The following is a 24,174-nucleotide window of genomic DNA, read 5'->3' on the forward strand; positions in this document are numbered from 1 at the left end:
CAACTTGGAAGTGGAACAGTGTGATAATTTGATACTGATAAAAATCTGGTGTCATGACAATGAAGGACATAATGATGGGCTTAGCTATAAAAGTGAAAATTTACATGGGACCACAGCCGAAGAACAGTATCTGCCTGTCAATCACGAGAAAATGTGGATTCTTCGGGGACCTCCGGAGAGCCTTTGAAGAAGAAATTATTTTGAAGATTTTCCATCACATAACAGAAAATTGTAGCATTTGCACTGCCATAGCACGCCTCTATCAACCATGCTTTCCTCTTTGTATGTTTGTGGTTTGGTGGTTTGTGATGGTTTGTACACAAAATCCAGTGTTTAGCTTGAACACAAGACTCAATTCATCACTCTTCTGTGACCCTCTAATCATTTATTGCACACAGAAACTGGCTTGCAGACAACAGTATTAAAGAGGCATATGAGTTGTAATCTTGTCCCCTGGCTTTTCAGTAAACAAATATTTCTTCCTAGACCCCTTGCCTGATTAAATATGAGCCCAAACAAAGTATACGGTGAGAAACAAGTCCCAAAAATTTCCTGGACATTCCAGAGCTCCAGCTCCGAAGTCTGCTCTCTGCGCGTCTGCCGACAGTTACCGTGGATCTTTGCCATGGAATTCTTTGCGCTCTTAAATTAAACCCTTCACCAGGCCCAGCTGGTTCACGAAGTAGAGGAGAGAAGGGGAGAGTAGGAGGTAAAAGGAGAAGATTGAAAGGAGCGAGCAAATCCATCTTTCACATCTCACGTTTGGCTTCCTCCGGCTGCTATTAACACCTCGCGTCTGGTCGGCGCAACCTCTTCGACACCTTTTCGGAGAGAAAAGAGGAAAAAGATGGAGAAACGTGGAGAACAAGGGTGAGAGAAAGAGTATAAGCCCCGAAGACAATGTTTTGATTAATGTGTCTTGTATTCCTCTGGTTCTGAAACAGAGGATTACCTTACCTAACCCCAACGGAGCATGAGCAAGACGTCTGAGTTTTGAGATTGAAACCAGATATTTCTTTTCACACTGGCTGATATCCATCGCTTGTGCTGGACCAGCGTTTGAAAACATGACTGGTGACTGAAAGAACTTGCCATGCTGTCTGGCTGGTTTTCTTCCAGCATCAGTCTTCAGAATAAAGACCGGCGCACATGACATTGTACAGCAGGAGGCGATGAATATGGCAGCCTGTCTTTCGTCACATTTTCACTCCTCTTGAAAACAAGACTCCTTCTTTGTCAGAGAAGGTCTAGACTTTTTACACTAACTTGTGTACCCTCACTGAGATCATTCTGAAACCAGCCGACACAGATGAATCACCGCTGCTCGGCGATGCTCAATTATTCACTGCCACACCATCCAAGGTTTCACCTCAACAACCTGCTGGTGCACTTGTCACTGCACAGCTGTGAAAGCCAGTGGTCTTTTCTGAATGGAAACTGGCAAGTAAACCATGTTTCTGTCACACTTTTCTCTTTTTCAAATCTAAGCGGAGGAAACTATGATGCATTGCAGTCCTGCATCACTTACCTTCCAATTTCCTTGGCCTCCAGTCATCCCTCCTGTGTAGTATTGGGTTTCGGTGCCTTCCATCTTCTGTTGGGAGTATTGACCTTTTGTAGGGTTTCTTTGTCCAAGGCCCAATGGCAGCTGGGGTTTCAAGTGGTCTCTCAGGAAAACTATTATGCCTTGAGGGTCACTAAGAAAATTAGCCACTACATTAGCGCACAGAAATCCTTCAGCTTGTCAGCAATCAAGTGAATGCTGGGAGCAGCACCAAAGAAAAGCCATGATTTGGTATCAGAGTCGTGGTACAGATTTTCCATGTGTGTGGTTCATGACAACAAACAACATTGGTGTAGACTTCCAATAATGCGTGAGCTAAGACAGGACTATTTGTGTGAGCTGACGTGCTGTAATAATAGTAGTCCAACAAAAACACGTTTGTTTGAGCTGACAAGATGGCGTAAATACAGCTAAACAGAGAGCTTTTGTGCTAAAGCTTCCCTCTCCCAAATATACAATCAGGAGATGGATGCCAAGCCGACAAAGATCCAGATTTTGTTAGCATGTTCTCTCACTTTCACCCTGAAAATACACAACCTCCAGGGTAGTATTTTTTACTTGAGAGCGTTTTATTTTCCCAGCGTCTGGTGATGTCAGAGCATAAAGTTTCGCCTCCTTTTTTTTCCTTGTCTAAACCTTATGTCTGCCCAAGGCCTGCACTCATGGCCACACACACCCACCCTCTGTCTTCTGTGTGTCTGCATCTTGTCTCCTGACCTCAAATCATTGAGCTCAACGTGGCAGGTGCTGGTCGACCCTGAGCACGCCTGTCAGAGCCAGGTTGGGTCATGCATATGTGAGCACAGGTGGGCCAGATGATGCATGAATAGGCTAAAAGCCTGTCTTCACTCTCTCTTCATGTTTCTCCTCCAGTGACACACACAGTCTCTCTGTTGTGCAGACTGTGCGCTTCATTTCCAACACTCACAGACAAATACATATACACCTGTGTGATCTGGAGGCTAGACCAGACAGTTTAAAAAGAACATTTCATACCAGACTAATTTTTTAGGGTGTAAAGCTTCAGCAGTGTTCGATTTGTCTCGTAACTATCTTGTTCTGTCAATTCCTTAACATTTTTATGGCGTGTGGAGCTCACTGATTAAGTTGAGACACAATAAGACAGATTTCTTGTGTCAACACAACACTGGGAAGTGAAAGCCCTAGATCAGTGTGATTTATACAAGAATTGATTACTGTTGTTATTACTTCGAGGTGTGTCTTGGGATGGTTGAGCAATCGGAGAGAATCAAGCTGAAAGCTTTGTAGGAGATGGATTATTGCAAGGGCGCTTAGCTTAGCGTCTGGGCTTGCACCGCATGCTCAGTCTGTTTGCCAAACGCTTGGCAAGGCCAGTGCCCACATTTGTTTTGACTAGGTCATGAAACTCCACACTTCCATCATTTCTATCTATCTTTTCCAGCACATTCCTCCTCCTCCTCCTCGGTATCATTACCTGCACCCTGCAGACTGCTGGACTCGATGCTCTCACCCTCCAGTCTGATCTGTTTCTCTCGTTCCCTCCCTCACTTGTTCAGCTTGTTTCCCATGATTAGCTGCTCACCCCAGACTTTTTGGCTTTCAAGTATTGATGAAAACAAGTTCCTCGGTGGACTAGCTTGCTGGCAGCATTCAAGTTTCTTCTTGTTTCAAACAGTCATTACTCTAACGTGTTTGTCTCTGATTGGGGAAGCTTGCTTCAGCTCACAGCTTCTTTTAATACAACTCGGAGAATGATGTGCCTGACATGTTGTAAAGCATGGACCCTCATATGTTAGCATTAGAAAATAGGAATATATCACCGTGGCAGTTATCTGGAGACACTTAAGTTCAACTTAATGAATCTTGATATTCTGCCTCTTGTCACTTTTTCCACACACTTTACATACATGGAAAATGATTACACTTGAGTTATTGTGGGTTGAATGTTTTGCAAAGGTCTGACAATTCAAAGCTGGAGTTTTCCTGATGGATTAAAGTAACTCTTTTAAGTCATGATATTGGCAGGGTTGGTTTTCACTGCTTATTTGCTTTTCAAGTCCATTAAACTGAAGCAATGCAAGCCTTTCATTGATAAGTATTTTCTAATTTTAAGTCTTCTAATGGCACCTGTAGATGTGCACGTTTAAAGGTTTATGGCTAACATAAAACAGTATTTACTTTAGGCCATGCAGTGGGCTCCACTTTACTATTTGGGCTCCTACTTCCAGTCGCTTTCAATCCATGAGCAGGTGTTGAGCAGTTTATTTAATGTCCTTTTCCCTTTTTCTTCACCTTTTCCATTCCTTTATCTACTTTTCACTCGTTCTTGTCAGCAAGCGGAAACCCACGCTGGGATCTGATTTTGCCATACATTAGTTTCTTATGTCTCAGAAAGAAGAGACTGCTCCCTCCAGTGTTTAGGATAAAGAATAACAAGATGGACAATCACTTTTTTTTTATGTTTCTTCGTCAGTGGGGGGTCAGCTCGAGCCCAAGGTACCGTCCTTGGCTCTAGAAACATAAATGTGAGTGTTTTCAATCAAACTTAATGAAGCACACATGATATTGTGTCATATTTCATGTGCTTTATGTTTTCTTAAATATACAGTATGTAGTACTTGCAAGTCCTGGGAAATGTTTTGATGAGTGAGTAAATCACCAGTAACTCATGATACCCACAGTGAAGAAAACTGACTTCATCCTTTTGTACAATAATTCTCACTCTGTTTCTTTCTTTCTTTCTTTCTTTCTTTCTTTCTTTCTTTCTTTCTTTATACTGCCTGCTTTTCATTTTCTGTCCCGTCAAGGTTATGGCAATCTAGGAGGTGGAGGCCTTGGAGGAGGTGAGTACTTGTAGCCTGGAATGGAAACTAGAATTGGCGGTGCGTGCAAGCATGAGTGTAACGTTTAGTTGACAGTAGGTTTGAACATCACACCAAAAGTCTAAAATGTCTTTGAAAAGTGTGCTTGAAAGTTTACCCTGTTCTATAAGCAAGTACGCTCGTTCACCTTTGCTCCTTTGTTTGATTTAGGTGGTTATGGTGGATATGGTGGAGGCGCTGGCGGCTTTTTCCCAGGAGGTGGACAGAAGGCGGCCAAAAGAGGTACAGCTGAAGGGAGTGGTGGCACAAGTTAATTGGTGACATGAACTGAATGATATTGATTGACACACTATATTTAAACCCCCACAGTAAAATCTGACAAAGTGACCACACTTACCTCAAAATTAGCTTTTTAGCTCGTACAACTTATATTTAATAATCTACTTTACTTGGTAATTCTGAGGTAATCAATTTCCTGACTTTTTGTTTAAGTAAAGTAAACTTTTAAAAAATTAGAGTGCATAATGGCATCGTTTTTCCTTCCAAAGATGCGTCTGTCAGATTTCCACTGTCCCTCCGATTGAATAGACTGTGCTGCTTGGACTTACTTACTTACTTTGTGTAATGGAAAGTTGCTTTTGCCAAACATATCTGTTACAAACTATTTGTAAAATGTCAAAAACTACAATTTTGAAGAAGACAACATTTGCACCAGCTATTCACTGTAGGTGTTAATGCTGGCATCTTTTGTTTATGTTTCGAATGTACACAAGGACAAGTGAAGGCATCACAGGCAGCGGGGCACTTTTTCCTCGATTTTTCTAAACAAGCATTCCTTTTAAACACTGAGTCAAAAACTGGCTCAGTGACTGTGATGGAAACTGGGGCTCATGATGGTGGAATATTGGTTGTTGGAATAAGACACTGATCATGTTCCCCTTGCTTGTTTTGAGTTGTTTGTATTGATGGCTGCAGTGATTTTATGTGGCTTTCAGCTCTCAGTTTCAATCTTGCAAAAATGCCTCCAATTCCAGGTAGCCAAGTTTGGTTCTCCTGTTTCCTTTTTGGCTCGATCACTGTAGGAAGGTGAAATGGCGATGGTGTGCCATTGAGAAAATCATCTCTTCTTGTGTTAAAGCCTTTGAAATTTAATGCAAACTCTAGTTCAAATGTGAAGCATGAGTTATGGGTATGGTATTAAGTGTAATGCTACTGCTTTCACTATCATTACACTGAGGTGGTCATCTGGTCTCCTGCCTGGTTTAGGAAGCAATCATGAGAGACTGGACAAATATTCAGCTTGGTTCATGCGTGGATTGAACATTATCCCACATTAAATTCAGTTGCTATTGTGTCACTATAATGGCACTGAGACAACAACACGAAAAACCACAATCATCCCTTGAGGGTTCCTCGCTAAACATCTTTTTCTGGTTGTCCTAATCGTAGGTGCAGGAGGCTCTCTGCTACCACATGGAGGTGAGCTGATTCTTGGCCTGATGACAGACTATTGTACAAACTCGAACTGAGCTGAATACTGACACAAGGCTTCTTAGAAGTCTGCATGCTTGCATGTTATGAGAAAGCCAAAATGAATGTTTCATATTAATGGTAACTCAGCATGAAAAACACTGTTTGGCAAACAAGGACATTTTTATCACGTACCTGCAGACGTAGGCCAGTTTGAACTTCAGCAGAGCCCAGCCTGACCTTAAAGTCTGCGCTGCGTATGTGCACTTGATTGGCTTTAAATTAGGAAGGCTGATTAAGCGTGGACTCAGGAGGGGCCCAATCATCACCAGAGCTGTACTATGGCAAAGAGCCTACTCTTAAGTATTGGTTGGCAATGACAAAACTTCAGTCCCTAGAATCAGTCTGTGCTTTTTTCATGACACTCAAAATAACCATTAATTCCTCTGAAAGAGTACAGATAAAACAAAACATTCCCTTGCCAGACTTTTCCTCACCAAATCTCCCAGGCCACATACTTACAAGCAGTGCGCAATGTCTGTCCGGCAACGGACGGCCTGTATGGGGAATTTAAGATTAAGAAATGCAAAAAAACTTTAAACAAATAAACCAATGTGTTTTATACTGCTGCCAAGCTCCCATGCAAGTGAAACTGACAGCTCATTTCCTGCACGAGGGATAGCCAAAGAAATGAGGCATTTGATGAGGCAAGGCAAATGCCATGCATGCTGGCTGCCGCTCCTGATTAGATTAAAAGTCGGCCATGCTGCTTTTGATCATAAGGCGATGACAGACTTGTTGGGTCAGATTAGCTGCTCTCAATACCAGTGGGTAGTCTAAGGATCTGGCTCCCTGCTGAGGAGGTCAAGTCTGGCACAAACCACACATCTGCTCATAGTCCTTCCCAGTATCACAGGGCCCTCTAGTGTTTATGGGATGTACTACAATTAAATACTCATGTTCCAGGGTTTTCTTTACTCTCATGTTCGCAGATGTGTTAATGAATGTAAGTGTAACCTCAAGCTTGAAATTGTATATTTATATTTTGTTTTCAAATCAGGTGTAGGTCCTGGAGGCGCTGGAACTGGAGCGTCAGTGCCCGCTGGAGGCAAGACACAAACTCAAGCCCATTTTTGTCATTTTTTATATTATTTTGCTCTGTTTATGGTGGCCACACTGTGATTTCTACCTCCCAAGGACTTGAAACACTGTTAACCATTCCCTTTAAATGTTTTACTGTAATGTTTTAGGACAAGTAGAACTTTTCATACCCCAGAATGGCTCTTTGTCAGGTGCTGAGGAATTGATGTCTCTGATAAAGAGCCAATTTGGACTCCAAACATTTTCCAAATGTTATAAATTAAGATTTTTAAAGAGAGCTGTTAATCGTGTTGTGAGTCCTGTGTAGGCAAAAATCACAGTTACAGTTGTTTGGATAAGAAAGACGTGCTTGTGTTTTTCGCACTGTATACTTTTTTCACGCTCTGTCCGATGAGCCAAGTAACATTTAAACTTTTTTTCAGGACCTGTTATTCCTCAGACAGGCCTTCCAGGAGGGGTTGGTGCAGGTGCCGGTGCTGGAAAGAAAGCTGCCAAAGTGCCAGGTTTTGTAGACTCAACAATAAACTCACGAGGCTGAAAGCAGACAGGATGCAGTTCACGAGGCAACGGGGCCACACCAAACTCATTTTCCATTGCATGTAGCAGATGTTTGGTGTGGATGGAAGTATTTTAATTTTTGGCAAAATAATGATTTGAAGCTTTTCATTAAGCTTCATCAACATCTGAACACTCAGATTTCCAAACAACACCTACAAACAGTACTGCAACTACAATAAACTCAACTTTATTCATGTTGCACTTTAAACACAGCACAGTTGATACAATGTGATATAAAGAGCAAATAGTTATAAAACAAAAGAAATTAGACATCTAACAAGAATACCTGTATTCTGTTTGTACAATTTCCTTTAAGTGTCAGAACATGATCTCTTTTGTGATCAGAGACGATGACAGATAATGTCAATTTGTGCCAGCAGCACACGCCCGGTTTGGCTGCTTCCTGTCTCGCTCTTTTTGTTGTTGTGTTTTGTCATGATGATTGACAGGCCTATGAATTTCCAGGTCAACATTATGACTCCTAATGCATCACAGATCCCTCCCACATTTACATAAGTGTGGATGCAGACGTGCAGTAATATCCTCTCTTTGTCCGTGGCAGGTGTGGGTGTGCCTGGACTTTATCAAGGTGGACTGGTGCCAGGAAATGGTTTGTCTCTTTCACTAATTAATCTCAGGCACTATTTGTCAATGTTTGTCAAGTGCACCGTGTGAAAGGCCAGTGCTTTTGCAAACAAGCGCTGTGTAAGGATTTAATGCGGCTTGTTGCTTCTGCAGGGTTTGGTGGACGAGGAGTTCTGCCCGGGGTGGCCACTGGCACTGGCCTCAGTCCTAAATCAAGTAAGGTTTAGTCTTTGTTTCTTGTGAGTTTCAGTGCACTGCCTTTATTTTAAAAATAAAACATGGGCAACACTTCAGTGTCGACGCCATACCAGCAGTGGTACATGGTCTTTAAAAAATATGTGTTTTGTCTTATACAGTTGGAGCTGGAGGACAAGGGGGTCAAGTACCAGGTGACTTTATTAATGATTATTGTCGTATTCCAAACAGATATATTTGTGATTTTGTCCATATTGTTGGTATTTGCTGATCAGAATTTTATTTAATATCCTTCGTCACAGGAGGCCGCGGGTATGGTGGCCCAATGCAGCCAGGAGTGTTTCACGGATACCCCCTCAAATCACCCAAACTGCAAGGTACAGCTGCGGTGTAATTTACAAGTTACACTCTTATTTTCATGACATTTGTTGACAGTGACAGCTTGTTACAGTTCTTGTTTCTCCAGCATACAGACAGTCTTACTTGCCTTATGGCCTGATAACCATTGGGCACTTCTGTGGGTACCGCCCTAAGGTTTCCTATGACGGATTTATCACTGGTTGATCCTAAAGAGAGATGTTTGTCTTTGGTGCCCCAGAAAGGCTCTTTTTTTACTCTGTTGTTTCTGATGGCCCCAAAAGCATAACACTGCCTCCATTGCTTGCTTTGTAGAGATTCCCTGCGCTACTAAACTTTGCTTGCCAACTTGTATTTCCTCGTAGAATGTAGATTTCCAAGTGAATTGTGATTTTTTTTCTTACTTTTCTTTAAGTTTTATCATCGTTATCACAAAATTACAGCTGCACAATCACTGAAATGGTGGTTCTGCCTTAAACATACTGTTGCAGATTATTTTCTGTCTTTTTTATTATTATATTTGATGGTTCAGAGAAGTTAATGATGGTAAAAATGGAGAGAGAGGGAGAGTGACCAGACATCTGATCAGTGTTCAGTCATTTTAAACCAGTGGGTTTCCAAATACATGAGATGTGTTCGTTCGTACATCTACACATCTCAAGAATCTGGTCTACCGTTGATTTCTATAAAACAATTACTCTCTAAACATGGCTTGTTAATTGGTTGTTTTTGGATAAGCGCTCTGTGATAGAGGAAAACAAGCTGCAGACAGGAGGCAAATGGTACTGCTTCACTGCTATCTACTGTATAGTCTTTTCTGTGGTGCAGGCCAACCATGATTAAGCGAACAAATTATTAAATCACTCTCTGTATCCGCCAGGTGCTACAAATCAAACAATACATGATGCCAAAAATACAGCGGTTCACAAACACACTGAAAGGCACATTTCAATTCTTGCTGTAGCAATGAACTACTTGGCTTCAATCTCGCTGGGACCCACTTACCTCTTTAATGATTAAATGTAGTTGTGAACAGCTGTTTTCATGTGTTTAAAACAGTTACACTGCATTTGAAAGTCTGCGCAGTGACCCAGATGAATGAGAAATGTTATTTCAGTACTTGTGCTCAAGCATATAATTATGCGTGCACCTGCAGAATCAGTCTGCTTTGCCATCTTCTCAAGGGCTGTTTTTATTTATTTTCTTCAGGCGGCTATGGAGCAAAACCTGGAGGTGGCAAACTACCTTATGGTACAAATCTTTTTCTTTTTGTTTACATTATTGCAAACATTTGGTGTAACTGACTGTGGCATAAGTGGGAATCCAGGATTTAATGATGTGTTTCATTACAATGTTACAGGTTATGGTGGTTTTGGTAATGGTGGTGCTGGACTTCCCGGAGGTGGCGTCGGGTCCAGGCCTGGTTATCCTGTTGGAACTGGTGCGTGTTTTTACAAATGTACTGTTAATGAATATAGAGTGGAAAGGTAGGAAACATTTTTTTTTTTTTTATGTCTGCAGGAGTGGGGCCTGGGGGGATCTCACCTGCTCAGGCTAAAGCTGCTAAATATGGTATCCTACCACTGTCATTACCAAGAATATCCTTTCCTATTCACAAGTTAAAAGTTTCAAGTCGTGTAACATCTACAGAACATGAAGTCTGTGCTCTCTGCTCCAGGTTACGGTGGTCTCGGCGGTGTCGGAGGTGTCGGCGGCGTTGGCGGGGGCGTTGGTGGAGTCGGCACTGGTGGACTGTACCCAGGGCAGGTTCCAGGAGGCGGCGTTGGCGTTGGTGGAGTCGGCACTGGTGGACTGTACCCAGGGCAGGTGCCAGGAGGTATAATATCTCACAACGGATATGAAAAAAATACCTAAACTAAAAGTCTATTGCCATGATTGTAAAGTTCATCCCACACCAGAAAGCAGAATTGTGTGATAGTGGGAAATAAAAAGATACATTTGCCAATCTTAGATCCTCACCAATAGCTGAAATGGCGTGTGAGGCCCAGCTGTACATTGTCACTTTTCATTGTTCAATAAATTAGTGCAAATATGTCACTCAAACCCAAAAGACATTGCCGTTCCTTGAGCCTCACCAGCATGTCTTAAAAAAAACACATTTACTTTTACTTTCAGCAGGATATGGAGCTTGGTCCAAGGCTGCTAAATATGGTGAGAACTTTAATGTTTTTTTCTTGTTGTTTTTTTTGGATCATCGAAGCAGATTTAAAATGATATTGTCACATATTTTTTACTTTACCTATTCACTCATCCTGTGAGTTCAAAAGTCGTAAGTAAGAACTTCGCATTTATATTGTACTGTTTGTTCTACAGGTGGGGTACCAGGAGGAGTACCAGGAGGAGTGCCAGGAGGGGTACCGGGTGGGGTACCGGGTGGGGTACCAGGAGGAGTACCAGGCGGAGTACCAGGCGGACTACCGGGAGGGGCACCACTTGGAGTACCAGGAGGAGGATATTCACCAGCAGCCAAAGCTGCTAAATATGGTATGGTGTATAATTGCATTATCATATGCACTTTTTCAACTTAACATTATGTTATGCTCTAATATTTGTACCTGTACTGTCCTTACAATGAGACAATACTTACTCCATGTTGGATGATGATGTTTTAATTATGTTTTGTCTTCCCCTTGACTGGCCATATGCACTGAAGGACTGGGAGGGGCAGGAGGACAATTAGGGACAGGTGGACTCGGAGGCGCAGGAGGACAATTAGGAGGAGGATATGGAGGCCTGGGTGGAACAGGAGGATACTCTGCTGCTGCTAAAGCTGCTAAATATGGTGTGGAAATCTTTTTTCTGTCAATTTAAGGTCAAATCAAATTCTTCTTCTAAAAAATGTTTTTACAGACATTTTTTTTGGACCGCAAAAGGATGACAATGTGATTTGAGTTGCTCGATTAAACTTCTATGTCGCAGGAGTGGGAGGACTTGGAGGAGCAGGAGGACTTGGAGGAGCAGGAGGACTAGGAGGAGCAGGAACACTGGGAGGAGCAGGGGGGCTAGGAGGAGCAGGAGGTTACCCTGCTGCTGCTAAAGCTGCTAAATATGGTAATTATAGATTACCGGACAAGTTATGTGGTACATTTGGGTGGATCTTGAGTCGTATGCAGACCTGCTGATATTGAATCAGAATTGCTGCCTTGCAACACCCAGAAACTCTACTGACTTGACCTTGTTCAAACCTGGTCCCTGGTACCCACCATTACAATTTTGATAGAGCCTGCTTGATGACGCTTTCCGATAAATGATGTTTCATGCATCTGCTTATGTAGTTTGCACAGGAGAAGGGTAAGGCTCACCTCGGTTGTTTATGGTACAAACTGTATAAATGTGCCTTCCACAGGAGCAGCAGGATTGGGAGGAACGGGACTGGGAGGAACAGGACTGGGAGGAACAGGACTGGGAGGTGGAGGATACTCTGCTGCTGCTAAAGCTGCTAAATATGGTAACTGAAATTCTATCAAAATAAAAAAAATCATTGCATTTTACACAGTGTTTTAAGTGACTGTGCATGATTACATGATTAATGTTTGCATTAAAGGTCCAGGTGGTACAGGGTTGGTTCCAGGTGGTGGAGTAGGTGGAGGAGGAATCCCTGGAAGAGTCCCATTTTTGCCAGGATATGGATGTAAGCATGCCCAACACGACGTAAGCTATTAAAAAAAAAAACTAAATTCTAGTGTCAGTTTGTATTCTAACCTGGACATTTTGTGTTGCAGCTTTGGCAGCCGGTGCTAAACCTCCTAAATACGGTGAGACTGTGATCCTTATCGTTTGAAATAGTGTAATGATTAATGTAAGTAAGTGTAACCTTTTTGTCCTATGTAGTGCTGTAGCCTACACACTGTTTTTTATGCACAACATTTTATTATAAATGCAATGAGACAATCACGACCTATGGAAAATTCAGCCTGGTTTGCTAACATGTTAATGACAGGGGTTTACAAATTCAAAGTGTAATCTTTCATTCGTAACGGAGCTCTTCATCCACTCCACAACAGGAGTCCCAGGAGCAGGCCTAGGAGGAGCTGGAGTTCCAGGGGGAGTAGGTGCGGTACTTCCTGGCGGCGGCTATGGTGGTAAGTTGTTAAAATTGATATATCGGTGTAAACAAAAAGGTTTAAGACAATTGAGTTGCTTCTGCTGTTTTCGTCATTTTCCTTAATTAAATATGATTTAATTAATTCTCAGCCATAAATGTTATGTTGCCTCCTGACAGGTTATGGAATCGGTACTGGAGTCAAACCACCGAAATATGGTAAGATGTCGTTTTCAATATTGTTTTTTTTTTTAAATGTAGCTAATTTTAACAATTTTCTGTGTAATATTTATGCTTTTCTGGACCGTATAGCATATGCTAATGAGAAAATGAAACGAATATGCTAGATACTGTTATGTTAAGAAAAATTTTAAATTTAGTAGCGGTGGTTTAGGTGCATGTGCAAATGTAGTATTTTGTTAAAGGTGTTACAGTATGACAAGGACTGTGTGGTAAGAGTAGCAGGACCTGGTGTAGGTAAAGGAGGACAGGGCAGCAGAAATAAGCATGAAAATGATATAAATACTGCACATTCAGAGACATTTTATCATGTATAACTGTATTCTGATTGGTGGGGTACAGTTTGAAATAATTACTGTAACTCATCCTACTTGTTATTAGGTTTGATTAACTTTAAGCTCATCATGTAACTTGCTCAATTTCTCTGAAATAGGTGTTTCAGGTGGAGCTGGAGCAGGGGTAGGACCAGGAGGGCTGGGGGGGACAGGAGGAGCAGGAGTAGTTCCTGGTGCAGGACTAGGAGTTGGACAATACCCTGCTGCCGCAAAAGCTGCTAAATATGGTTGGTGAAATAAGCACACGAGTACAAGACATTCAAAGACATTTTCTTGTGAATAAACCAACTCTGATAGGAAATAGACTTGTTTCTATAATAACACATTTATTTTCTACTGTACTTTATCTTATCCTGTTTATTATTAGTTTTTATTAAGTGGAAGAATTTATTAAAAACTTTTCTGATCAGGAGCTTTAGGAGGAGCTGGAGGTGGGTTAGGAGCAGGAGGACTGGGAGGAGTAGGAGGAGTAGGAGGAGTTCCTGGTGCAGGACTAGGAGTTGGACAATACCCTGCTGCCGCAAAAGCTGCTAAATACGGTAAAATAAATAAGCACAAACACAAAAACAACACATTTAGAAACATTCAATAATAATATGAACTAATTCTGATAAGAACTGTACGTCCTCTTGATTGTTAGATTCTATTAGCTGTAGTCTAATAATGCAACTGGCTCTTTTTCCCTTGAAAAGGAGCTTTAGGAGGAGCTGGAGGTGGGTTAGGAGCAGGAGGACTGGGAGGGACAGGAGGAGTAGGTGTTCCTGGCCAAGGGCTCGGAGGTGGACAATACTCTGCTGCTGCAAAAGCTGCTAAATACGGTAAAATAAATAAGCACACAAGCACAAAAAAGGCAATTTTTAAAAAATCCAAAAGTGTATAACTTGAGATAGGATCTCCTCAATTACCAATTATTACAAATCTAATTTCTTACTGACGTTATCTTGTACTACTTGATACCCATTCATACCAACTTTCTGGTGTGTAAAAAGATTTTATCATGAAGGGCTCAGTTTTAGATTATTGTGCAATTTATCAAACTTACTATATTTCCATTATTTAGGTGTTCCAGGAGGAGCAGGGATAGGAGGAACGGGAGTTGCACAAGGAGGGATTGGAGCTGGAGGTACTGCATCTGCATGTGTACTTAAAGACAGTAGAAGCACTATTATTTAACCATTGTCATCATCACTATTATTTATTTCCGAATCTATGTGACGTTATACAAACTGATGAAGTGACATGGTGAAGATTTTGACGAGAGTATGTTTTTTTCAGGATTTCCGAGCAGTGTGAAACCACCGAAATATGGTAAGAGAAGTTTTATAGTATAGTAACTATTATAATCATTTAGTCCGATCATTCCCATCCATCCTAAAGTGAGGTAGCCTGCCTGGATCTGTGATTTTATTCTTTTGGGCATTTCTCAAAGCCCCTGACACAGAGTCCAGGCCATTTCCATATATATATATATATATAAATATATATATATATGTACTGTATGTATATGTAGTTTGTACAGCTGCACCTCCCACACCAACTCTGGCTCCTTCTCTACAAGAGTAGTGGCGTTCCTTGTCTCTACCAATCCTCCAACTTGCACTTGCAGAACATCGGAGCATAGGAGGTGGTGGGTCCATAACTTGGGCTGAGCCTGACTGAGCCCCATGGGCATAGACTTGGCAATCAGGCACTCACCAGCAGGCTCCTCTCCCTGGCCTGGCTCCAGGAGAGGGTCCTGTCTCCCCGTTTCAGGTAGAGCTAGCTGTGTCATGAGGTTGCCGTTTCATAAAGGTTTTGGAATAGCTGAGAGCTGTGGACACGACGGACGCAAAGCAGATCTGCTCATACTACTTTCTGGAGTCAGCTTGAGGATGTGGGTCTGTAGCTTTTTGAGCGTAGTGGTCACACGAAATTGGCATAATTGTTAGTTGACATTGTCATGTCAGTGGGAGACAAACTTTTACAGCTGCTGTGTTGTGTTGTAGCTGAAAACAGCAGCATCAGTTTGCTGACCTCATGCGTGCCTCTCTCACTAGGCGTCACTGGAGAGGGACTTGTCCTGCCAGGAGCTACTCCAGGTACAGGTGTCGGTGGTGTTCCAGATGGTTCTGCTGTTTTGGTACCAGGTGGAACAGGTGTTCCCGGAAAACCAGGTAAAGCTCTGAATATGGTTTCTTATTTTCTTAGATGAACCTCTTTTGCATCATGAATAATCTTTTTGATGCTTTAACAGCAAAGGATGCAGGTCCGTCTGGAACTCCTCAACCAGGTACACTGAAATGACAATACTCTGCATTTCTGAGGACATTTACTGTTCATACATATTTACACACACACACACACGCTTTTGTGGTAGCTATACACAGCATATGGGAGGATGAGAGATAAGCGCAATTTCCACTTATATTACATATTAGATTAGCTTCAAATTATATATTTGGCAATTGCGCTCTATCTTGAGGTGTCTGCGCAAATGCTAGGCCATCATTCATCTCCGCTATATTTCCTGCCCACACATTGTGTCCATGTTGTGTTTTTTGCTAATGCTACCAGCTATTGACCCCCTCTAGCTTACAGCCTCCCGGCTGTGGCACTATCAGGGTTCACTTCACAGCTTCTACCATTTCTAGTCTCTCTCACTCTGTACCTGTGTGCAATGGATGAAAACTGGAACCTGTTGTCTTTTGGCAGCGCCCACGCCTATTGCCGAACTTAGCCAGGCCCCAGAGGTTCCACAGCCCAGTAAGACCTGCTGTTTGCATGAAACCTTTCACTAGTGAAATCTGTGGTCTTTAGTATATATCAAATTGTAGTTGAAGTGTAATGTATATGCTACTCTGACGTAGCATGAGACAGTATTTGTGAATATGATTGCTCCTCCCAAAACAGACATGTGACGTCTTAAAGCATCTTAATAGTTACAGATTTAGATCTTAAAAGCAAAATCTGTCATCCAAATGTAAACAAAAGGGTCGCCCACAACCTCTTGAAGTGTTTTGGATAAATTCTTTATTGGATTCCCTGAAGCTCCCGCTGCTTTTGTTTCATCTGCATGTTTTACTATAAAATATGTTGGTGTACTCATAATTTATACAGCCAGAAATCAGCATGAGAATTAATTAATTTTCTTATTTACACTTTAATTAAAGTTCATCATCTTCTCAAATACTGTTTGGATAGAAATGTCTTTAACACACAAAGATGATTCAACTCAGTAGTATTCTTTGTCACTTTGGGACTGTAAAGACAGGCACTATTCAATTACTTCTTTCAGCATTACTGATGATCTCTAATAAGTAGTTTGGGTGTTTTTTGCTGCAGGCATTGTGTAATTTGTAAGATATAAGAACATTAACATATGACAGCTCTGCTTCAGACACAATCCGTAAATATCAGGCTGCATGTAATGTTGACAGAGAAGTTGATATAGTCTGTCTGGTCCCTGCTGCTCCCCCGTTGTTGTGTTAGTTACGGCCACAGATTGTCCCTTTTTCTCAACAGTACTTGTCTTGTGCACTCCTTTCCTTTTTACTAACAGCTCGCTGTGCTTGATGGATTGCTTTCATGCATTGGATAGTTCTTATTTCTAGATAATAGCAGATCTTATTTAATCGTTTAAAAGACATTTAGAAGTCCTGATACTGGAATGCCTCCTTCACACATTTGATTGTTCCCAGATGTGTACAAAGATTTTTTTTGACAGTGTGAATGCTTGCACTTGTCACTTCCTGTGTGTGACTTTGAGTTCTACAGCAGGGTTTTTGTCATATTTCCAGGGTCAGGTCAAATGATATGTGATATTTGATCTTTTATATAGCTATGTATATGAACTGTGAAGCCCCTGCTATAGAATTTCACCTTTCAGTAGATTGTTTTAGCACGATTTTCTCCTCATGTTAAATATATTATTTTGAAAGGTCTTTTATGTCTTGTTCTTTTTGTTCCCTGTATGTTTTTCAAATACCTTCCTTCTCCAGCATATGACATTTGGTTCTGTGTTATAGTTTCATTATTACAGCAACTGTATATTGCAGTATTATTAATTCAACCAAACTAAACATACAAAATAACTTGAGCACAACATTATATAAGACAGTCTGACTAATTTTGCTTTTTCTTTTCTTTTCTGCGCTTCGTTCCCTCGTGGTGGATGTGTGGAAACAGGCGGTGGGTTCAGTCTAAGTGCATTCACTTGATTTAATTCTGCTTTATGTCTCATCTAGTTTTAATGTACTTTTATTTCTTACTGTTTTTACAGTTTCTGGTGGTATTCTTCACCCTAGTGGTAAGTTGTACGCATGAAATTGTTTTTATAATCTATCATATTGAATATGTAAATTGCAGATAGCTTAACTTTATGATGTGTTTTTAATTTCACAGCTGGCACAAGTGTTGGTAAATATGTCAAACTTCTCTGATATTGAGATATACCATGAAACACTCATCAGGCTTTTAATTTGCACAGATTTTGACATTAGAGATATGACAAATCTTTATGTGCCTTGTGTGTGTCACAGGTGGAGCAGGTGTTCCAGCACCCTCTGGTGGTAAGATCAGCTTTCCTTCTCTTTGGTGCATGTATCGATTGTGTGCGACTAATACGTTTACACTGACTTTACGTAGTGTTTTGTACTGTTAAACCTACTATTACTTTATGCTGGATGGTAACTCGGGTTTTAGTTTAACGTGTGTTTTAGTTGGTACAACAGGCCGAGGTCAGCCAGGTAATGTAAACAATCTGTGTTTGTGTATGTGGTCAGTAATATGTGCTGGCCGTACACTTCAGTTGTTGAAAGTAAGAAAAGGAAAAGATAGTACACTTACTAAGAGGTCCCTCACTTACATGTAACGAGTATCAGCAGGATTTCGCTGTAATATCGCACCCATCGACGACCTCATTGTTTATCTGGTCATGTGACTTTGATACTTCAAAGAAAACCTGAATAAACAACAGTATTTGCCTTTGTATACTGGTTTATTATGTTGCAGTTTTTTCCCTTCAGGCTGCATACAGCATAATTTTTTTTTCTTTTGACAAGCTCTGCTTGAAACAGGTTCCCTGTGTTGTGTGTGTTGCTGTTTTTGTCCTCTGGCTCATTTGTATGAATTAGTTATCACATTTTACAGTATAGAGTGTAAGATGGTTCATGTATTGGTCTCTTCTCTCTTTTAGCTGGAACCGGAGTCCAACAACCCGGAGGTAGGCAAATATGAATTCTTTAATCATTTGAAAAGTCAATGTTGTTATTAGCCCTCGAGCTACATTTTGTTATTGAAACTTAATGGGATTCGATACATCCATCTGGCCACATGGTGGAGATAAAGACAAACACAGCAGCTTTTATTATTTGTCTCTGCTGCACTCTGTGAATTGTAAAAACATTGCTGCTGCTTTCAGGTGTTGGAACAGGCGGAAAACCACCTAAACCAGGTAAATGTGGCTTTTATTTACCTTCAAAAGGCAACAAAATCATGTTAATTTTGTTAAATCTTGATTAATTTGTGTAATAATGTGTAAAAATGTGCAACATACCTCCCTATCTTTTATTATTATTCATTAAGTTGATCTTGCTCATTCCATTACCACACAATAATTATTAAATTGTCCATATCAGCACTGAATATTCAGTATTACCATAAAAATAAACCTCCATTATCTATTAGAAGCTGTAGCAGAAAAAGAGCACAGTTGTATATCTGAAGATTATCTGTGAAATAATGAAAAATACTCTTTTCAGAAAGGTCCTGATCTTTACAGAGAGTGTTTGCAAACATCTAACCACATCTTTCATATCATTTGTACCTTTATTTATATTAAAACAGTGTAAGAGTTTCGGATTATTGCTGCCCTTGAAAGCTCTTTCAAACATCACAGTACATTAACACACAAATCAGCTCTGTCAAACCTCATCATCTCAAAGTCAAACCACTTATGTCATCAATACACTTTGCATGATCCTATTATATGTTATATATATCATGCTTTCACACACGGCTGTTTATCTTACCGTGCACATTCTGTTTAGACGGGTAATGATTCAACTTGAATCGATAAACGCAGCGGTTAATATATATGGAAAAGCTGCATCAGGCCTTTCGCTGCCCAATTATTCCTTCAGCAGACTGAACAGTCATCAGTTTTGTGCACCTGCAGGTTTTGCAGTTTTAGGGTGTTTTTGCTGTTGTGCACTATTTTACCTGTGATGGACATGAGACCAAATTCAAGGTGTTTCTCCTGCATTTCGTTTTGTCCCACTCAATCAGTCAAATATCAAGATCGATCTCATTGTCCCTGAGAGAGAGAGAGAAGTTTGGTTTGTTCGCGGGAGCATCCTTACAAGACAATAAAACAGACCGAGACACATTGAATTCCAGTGTTTAACACATACATTAAACAAATGGTGAAACGTTAGACACTAAGTTAAAGTAACAAGAATTATTGTAATCTAATAATGGATTTAATTAAAACCTGTAAATCAAGGTTAAGTGTAACGGAGCTGGAAAGATTTACTAAATGTGACATTCTCAATGTAATAATCTGTAATTATGATACTAGATCGTAAAATCTTTATTACTTTCCTCTTCAAAGCAGCATCAGAAGAAAGATCTATTGATTTTACTAAATATTTTCAAGTAATAAGATATCTTGACTTAAAGAACCAGTGTGTTAAGTGGCATCTAGTGTTGAACTGAACACTGCTCGTCTCCTCCTCCCCTGTGGTGGTCGCTAATAACACGAAAGGCGCTCTCAAGAGCCAGTGTTTGGTTTGTCGTTCTGGGCTACTGTAGAAACATGGCAGTGCAACAGTGGGTCCTCCTCCACGGTGGACTCTGTGGAGGAGGGCCTGTTCCCTCTGTAGATATAAAGGCTAATTCAAAGGTAATGAAAAGATGATTCTTAGTTTCAGGTGAATATACACTGATGAACACATACAGTCATTATGGATTTTTGCCCCTGATTTCCTACACACTGGACCTTAAAAACCAATTCACTGGACTGGCTGTTGAACTAGAAAACTAGTGTTCTTGTTTTCTTTTAAGTTCTCACAGAAGCCAATCTAATAATTTAGATGTCATTGGAGAGGATGAAGTCAGCATGGATCATAGAGACACTTTATTCCTCCTTGTAATGGAGAATCTGCTGTTAAATCTTCTAACACTTTTACTCCGAATGCATTCGAGCAGGTTTTGTTCCAGGTGCTGGTGGCTATCCCTACGGTGGAACCTATGGACGTAAGTTGTCTCAACAGTATCTTCTATTCAACATGTGTAAGTGAAATTGCAGTGGCTGTTACTTTTATTCTTTCTGTGCTTTAGTTCCTTACGGCGTCGGTACCGGCCCTGGAGTTGGAACCGGAACTGGGGCTGGAGTTCTGCCTGGAGCAAAGCCTTTGAAACCTCCAGGTGTGTGTTTGTGTACATGTATTTCTGCTTTGAACAAAACACTCCACCCAAAGTATATCGGAAGGGTGATTTCTTTTTGCATACTCTGTACACTGCTGTGTTGTGGTTTTGTGTTGCAGTGGGTGGAGCAGGAGGAGTAGGAGGTGGACTAGGAATCCCACTGGCAGCAGGAGGTTATCAAGGTCAGAGCACGCCTAAATTTTATGTAACACGTTAATAATGGTTTATTTGTGAACCCTAACACCGAACACAAAGGCGTCAGAAAAACATGAGTCATGAAAAGCATAAATACTGCTTATTTTCCTTATTCGAGATGAAAAATGTTTTTCTTTTATTGATAATTCAAATCATTTCCATTTCTTGGACGAGCCAGCCCCCTACACAAACTGTAGGACAAGTTGACCCAATAGACAATAATACTGCTTTTTTCTGTCATCACAATTCAGGGGGATACAGGCCATATCATCAAGGTTATGGTCAGGGTATGTATGAGAGGAGAGGAGGCAGTGATACACAATGTTCCCCTGACTTAAAAAAAAACAAAAAAACGAAAATGTTATGCCCAGTGCTCAAAGTGACAGTTGGTCTGGAGATGCCATCGCATTGCACTTCCTGTACAGGAAATTGGCCAACATGCTGATAAGTGTCAGGAATGAGAAGCCAGCTGGATACTTTGATGAAGGAAATCAACTGGTGTTTTATTGGAGGCAGTATCAACGGTCCTGAGCAGCTTTACAGTCGCTTAACTGACTCAGAGTCTTCATCACCACATCTGAGCCTGTCTTCTGTCTCTTGTGACAGGTGGGTTGACGTATCCTTCTGCAGTTGGACTCGGAGGTGGTGCTGGTGCTGGAGCTAAACCACCCAAACCAGGTAGTGTAACAGGCCTCACACTGTTGACAAGCCACTTAAGTAAAAGTAGTACCATTATAAAATATCATGGCCCAAATTATTAGCAACTTCTCATAGCAACTCACAATAATGACTTTATAAGAGAGTCTGGGGAATTTCTCTCTCTTCCTGCTGTTGTTGACTGTAGTAGATGTGGCTGCTTTGACCTGTAATATGTGTGTGTTAAGTTTGCAACACAAAATGTTCTCAAAGTGTTGTTAATAAGTATTCGATATAAGTGTGCTCGCCATTCAAATTAATACGAAAAACATGAATTTCCCGTACCATTTGCAATGACGTCATTATATAGACCGACCTCCCAACACCCCCAACTGCAGCTGACTTCCTGCATCCCTCCACAACAATGAACTTTCATTTTCTGTTGATTCTTCTGTGGAAGTAAACTTTGCTAGGTGCAATACCACCAGACTACAGAACAGCCTCTTTCTTCACGCGATTTGTAATTTCATGATTTTCTTTATCCGAAACAGATAAGTTGTAATCCAACCTGGTGACAAGCATTAAGAATAACTATAACAATTATACAGAAATAGACAATCTTCTCGCCGATGGTCCTGTTTGGTTATGTAGGTAATATAGACGCATTAGTATAAAACTGACACTGTTTCATAACAAGTTAAAAGTTCTTTGTAGTATATTTAACAATGGCAGTTTTATAGCCTTTTTTCCAAATCCCAGCTCCACCAGAGGCAGTAATCCCTGAGGTGTTACGGTACCGTTAGGAGTTTGTAAATGGAGCAAGTGAACAGCACAACATTTCCCAACGGAGGCTGATTACTGTTCGTAATTCTGTGTACAACATCAAAGTGTGACTGTTTGAAGATAACACAAACCTCCGGAGAGTCCTGCCCTGAAATAGCAAAACTCTGCCAGAGGAAGTCTGGATGAGGTTGTTACTTTGACCTCAGCTGAGCCGCTGGCTACATGTCATGACAACTAAAGAAACGAAAATACTAATAATAATATGTTCACAAAATCATGAGAATACACACATTATCATGACGTCTCTATTTGCCTTACCTTTGACCAGGTTACGGCAGTCTTGGAGGTGTTGGAGGATATCAGCCGGGTGAGTTTGTTCAATATTTTTTTGTATTAGCTTCTTTTTTTAGTTGATTAAAAACATGGGTTATAATGTGGCACACACTTTTCAACTGTCCACAACACGCTTTACACTTTGTGCATGTAGCTTCTGATCCTGCCTCTGCTCCTCGTCCTCCTCCTCCTCCTCCCGCTCTTCCTCTGTGAGGGATGAGTGTAATCACACAGCCACAGCTGACAGTGCAGCCTCCTCTCACCTCCCCACAGACTCTGTGCAGGCTAGTTGTTAAAACTCGTGGCCCTAATCCTTCTCCCAATGGCCACACAGATACGTGTCTGTGTGAAACGCTTCCGCAGATGGTTTAATAACTTCCCTCATTTGCCAGTACAGTTTTTTTTTCCAATAGAGAGGTTTGCCAAATGGAGAATAATTATTGGCTTCTCCAAAATTAGGTCAAATATTCATATTCACTGTACTGTATAAAGTTTTCACTTGATTTTTATTTATAAATATTGTCAGTTTACACACTGATGACCTTTTTCTGTAAATGGATTTGCTTTTTAATTCACCAGGTGCGGTTCCTGTGGCACCTGGTTATGGAGGAGGTTACCCCCAACAGTACTACCCAGGTACAGTACTACTACTGCACACAGCAGATGTTTGAACTTCCTGATGAGGTCTTTCTCTGCTGAGTCTGTGACAGTGTTGGTGGCAAACAGGTTTCTGTGTAGTGACCTTTAAAGAGCATCGACCGTGTCATAAATCAGTGGAAAGGACCTGACAGATGGCAGAATAGAGCCATTTATCTTAAAAAGGTGGAGGCGAGAGAAGAAGACAGTAGTAGGATGGTGTGTGTGTGGTGGTCAGTAAAGTAGAGCAGTTAGACTGCAGTTTTCTAGGAAGAGAAAATATGAAACACAAGCTGTGATTTAAACATAACATACAGGACATAATTTTGATTCATTTTCATGTAGGTTTTGATTTGTTTTATGATCTAAAGTACCTGTTATCATGCTTTTATCACTGCAGTTACTGATTCATTCATCGTTTGTCATGATGATGTTTCTGCCGCTGGGAGCCTTGAACCCAACATGAACCCAAATAAGTTAGCTTGCATCCAAACTTCCTCCCACAAACACAAGGATTTAGAGAACAGACGACTCTCTAACTTTTCATCCTTGTTTCCGGATCAGGGGGCGGATTAATGCACAGCTGCCAGCCGCCAGGTAACACAGCTGGACTGATTAAAGGACAGGAAAACTGACCCATCACCTCCTCCTTTAGAGCTGAGGGCATAACGAAAAGGGAGAGGAGGCCTGCTGCAGAATGACAGGAAAATTTACCATCCACAATTTATTGAGATTATTTATGTTCAATTAAGGAAACCACATGTTGAAAATCTTTCATTTAAGGCTCATTACAAGCCCCTTCTCTCCCTTCATGCCCAACACTTTTCACCTAAACTCAATGCAACTCCAGCTTTGTCACACTTACACTACGTGGGTTTCTGTGTGAACTCCCATGCAAAAATCTGTATTTTTTAC

The 24,174-nt window shown here is 41.0% G+C and overlaps 1 protein-coding gene across 1 annotated transcript in view; it reads left to right on the forward strand.

Moving 5' to 3' along the window:
• The window catches only part of elna (elastin a), a 50,687-nt gene that overhangs the window by 23,256 nt on the left and 3,257 nt on the right, over nucleotides 1–24,174 (forward strand). The window contains exons 6-48 of the mRNA XM_084351039.1: nucleotides 4,354–4,389; nucleotides 4,579–4,650; nucleotides 5,818–5,847; nucleotides 6,899–6,946; nucleotides 7,362–7,442; nucleotides 8,060–8,107; nucleotides 8,236–8,298; nucleotides 8,439–8,471; nucleotides 8,580–8,654; nucleotides 9,844–9,885; nucleotides 9,995–10,075; nucleotides 10,156–10,206; nucleotides 10,313–10,471; nucleotides 10,774–10,806; nucleotides 10,969–11,139; nucleotides 11,309–11,437; nucleotides 11,575–11,706; nucleotides 12,002–12,103; nucleotides 12,200–12,286; nucleotides 12,378–12,410; nucleotides 12,660–12,737; nucleotides 12,878–12,916; nucleotides 13,371–13,499; nucleotides 13,683–13,811; nucleotides 13,965–14,090; nucleotides 14,333–14,395; nucleotides 14,548–14,580; nucleotides 15,309–15,425; nucleotides 15,506–15,541; nucleotides 15,964–16,014; nucleotides 17,365–17,439; nucleotides 17,531–17,557; nucleotides 17,653–17,667; nucleotides 17,790–17,819; nucleotides 18,446–18,472; nucleotides 18,671–18,703; nucleotides 20,458–20,505; nucleotides 20,590–20,676; nucleotides 20,796–20,858; nucleotides 21,123–21,158; nucleotides 21,478–21,549; nucleotides 22,619–22,657; nucleotides 23,203–23,259. Coding sequence (XP_084207165.1) covers nucleotides 4,354–4,389; nucleotides 4,579–4,650; nucleotides 5,818–5,847; nucleotides 6,899–6,946; nucleotides 7,362–7,442; nucleotides 8,060–8,107; nucleotides 8,236–8,298; nucleotides 8,439–8,471; nucleotides 8,580–8,654; nucleotides 9,844–9,885; nucleotides 9,995–10,075; nucleotides 10,156–10,206; nucleotides 10,313–10,471; nucleotides 10,774–10,806; nucleotides 10,969–11,139; nucleotides 11,309–11,437; nucleotides 11,575–11,706; nucleotides 12,002–12,103; nucleotides 12,200–12,286; nucleotides 12,378–12,410; nucleotides 12,660–12,737; nucleotides 12,878–12,916; nucleotides 13,371–13,499; nucleotides 13,683–13,811; nucleotides 13,965–14,090; nucleotides 14,333–14,395; nucleotides 14,548–14,580; nucleotides 15,309–15,425; nucleotides 15,506–15,541; nucleotides 15,964–16,014; nucleotides 17,365–17,439; nucleotides 17,531–17,557; nucleotides 17,653–17,667; nucleotides 17,790–17,819; nucleotides 18,446–18,472; nucleotides 18,671–18,703; nucleotides 20,458–20,505; nucleotides 20,590–20,676; nucleotides 20,796–20,858; nucleotides 21,123–21,158; nucleotides 21,478–21,549; nucleotides 22,619–22,657; nucleotides 23,203–23,259 — 2,916 coding nt within the window. The remainder of the gene's footprint in view (nucleotides 1–4,353; nucleotides 4,390–4,578; nucleotides 4,651–5,817; nucleotides 5,848–6,898; nucleotides 6,947–7,361; nucleotides 7,443–8,059; nucleotides 8,108–8,235; nucleotides 8,299–8,438; nucleotides 8,472–8,579; nucleotides 8,655–9,843; nucleotides 9,886–9,994; nucleotides 10,076–10,155; nucleotides 10,207–10,312; nucleotides 10,472–10,773; nucleotides 10,807–10,968; nucleotides 11,140–11,308; nucleotides 11,438–11,574; nucleotides 11,707–12,001; nucleotides 12,104–12,199; nucleotides 12,287–12,377; nucleotides 12,411–12,659; nucleotides 12,738–12,877; nucleotides 12,917–13,370; nucleotides 13,500–13,682; nucleotides 13,812–13,964; nucleotides 14,091–14,332; nucleotides 14,396–14,547; nucleotides 14,581–15,308; nucleotides 15,426–15,505; nucleotides 15,542–15,963; nucleotides 16,015–17,364; nucleotides 17,440–17,530; nucleotides 17,558–17,652; nucleotides 17,668–17,789; nucleotides 17,820–18,445; nucleotides 18,473–18,670; nucleotides 18,704–20,457; nucleotides 20,506–20,589; nucleotides 20,677–20,795; nucleotides 20,859–21,122; nucleotides 21,159–21,477; nucleotides 21,550–22,618; nucleotides 22,658–23,202; nucleotides 23,260–24,174) is intronic.

Source organism: Pagrus pagrus (genome assembly GCF_965226575.1).
Source record: "Pagrus pagrus genome assembly, chromosome: 4".
Taxonomy (NCBI): domain Eukaryota; kingdom Metazoa; phylum Chordata; class Actinopteri; order Spariformes; family Sparidae; genus Pagrus; species Pagrus pagrus.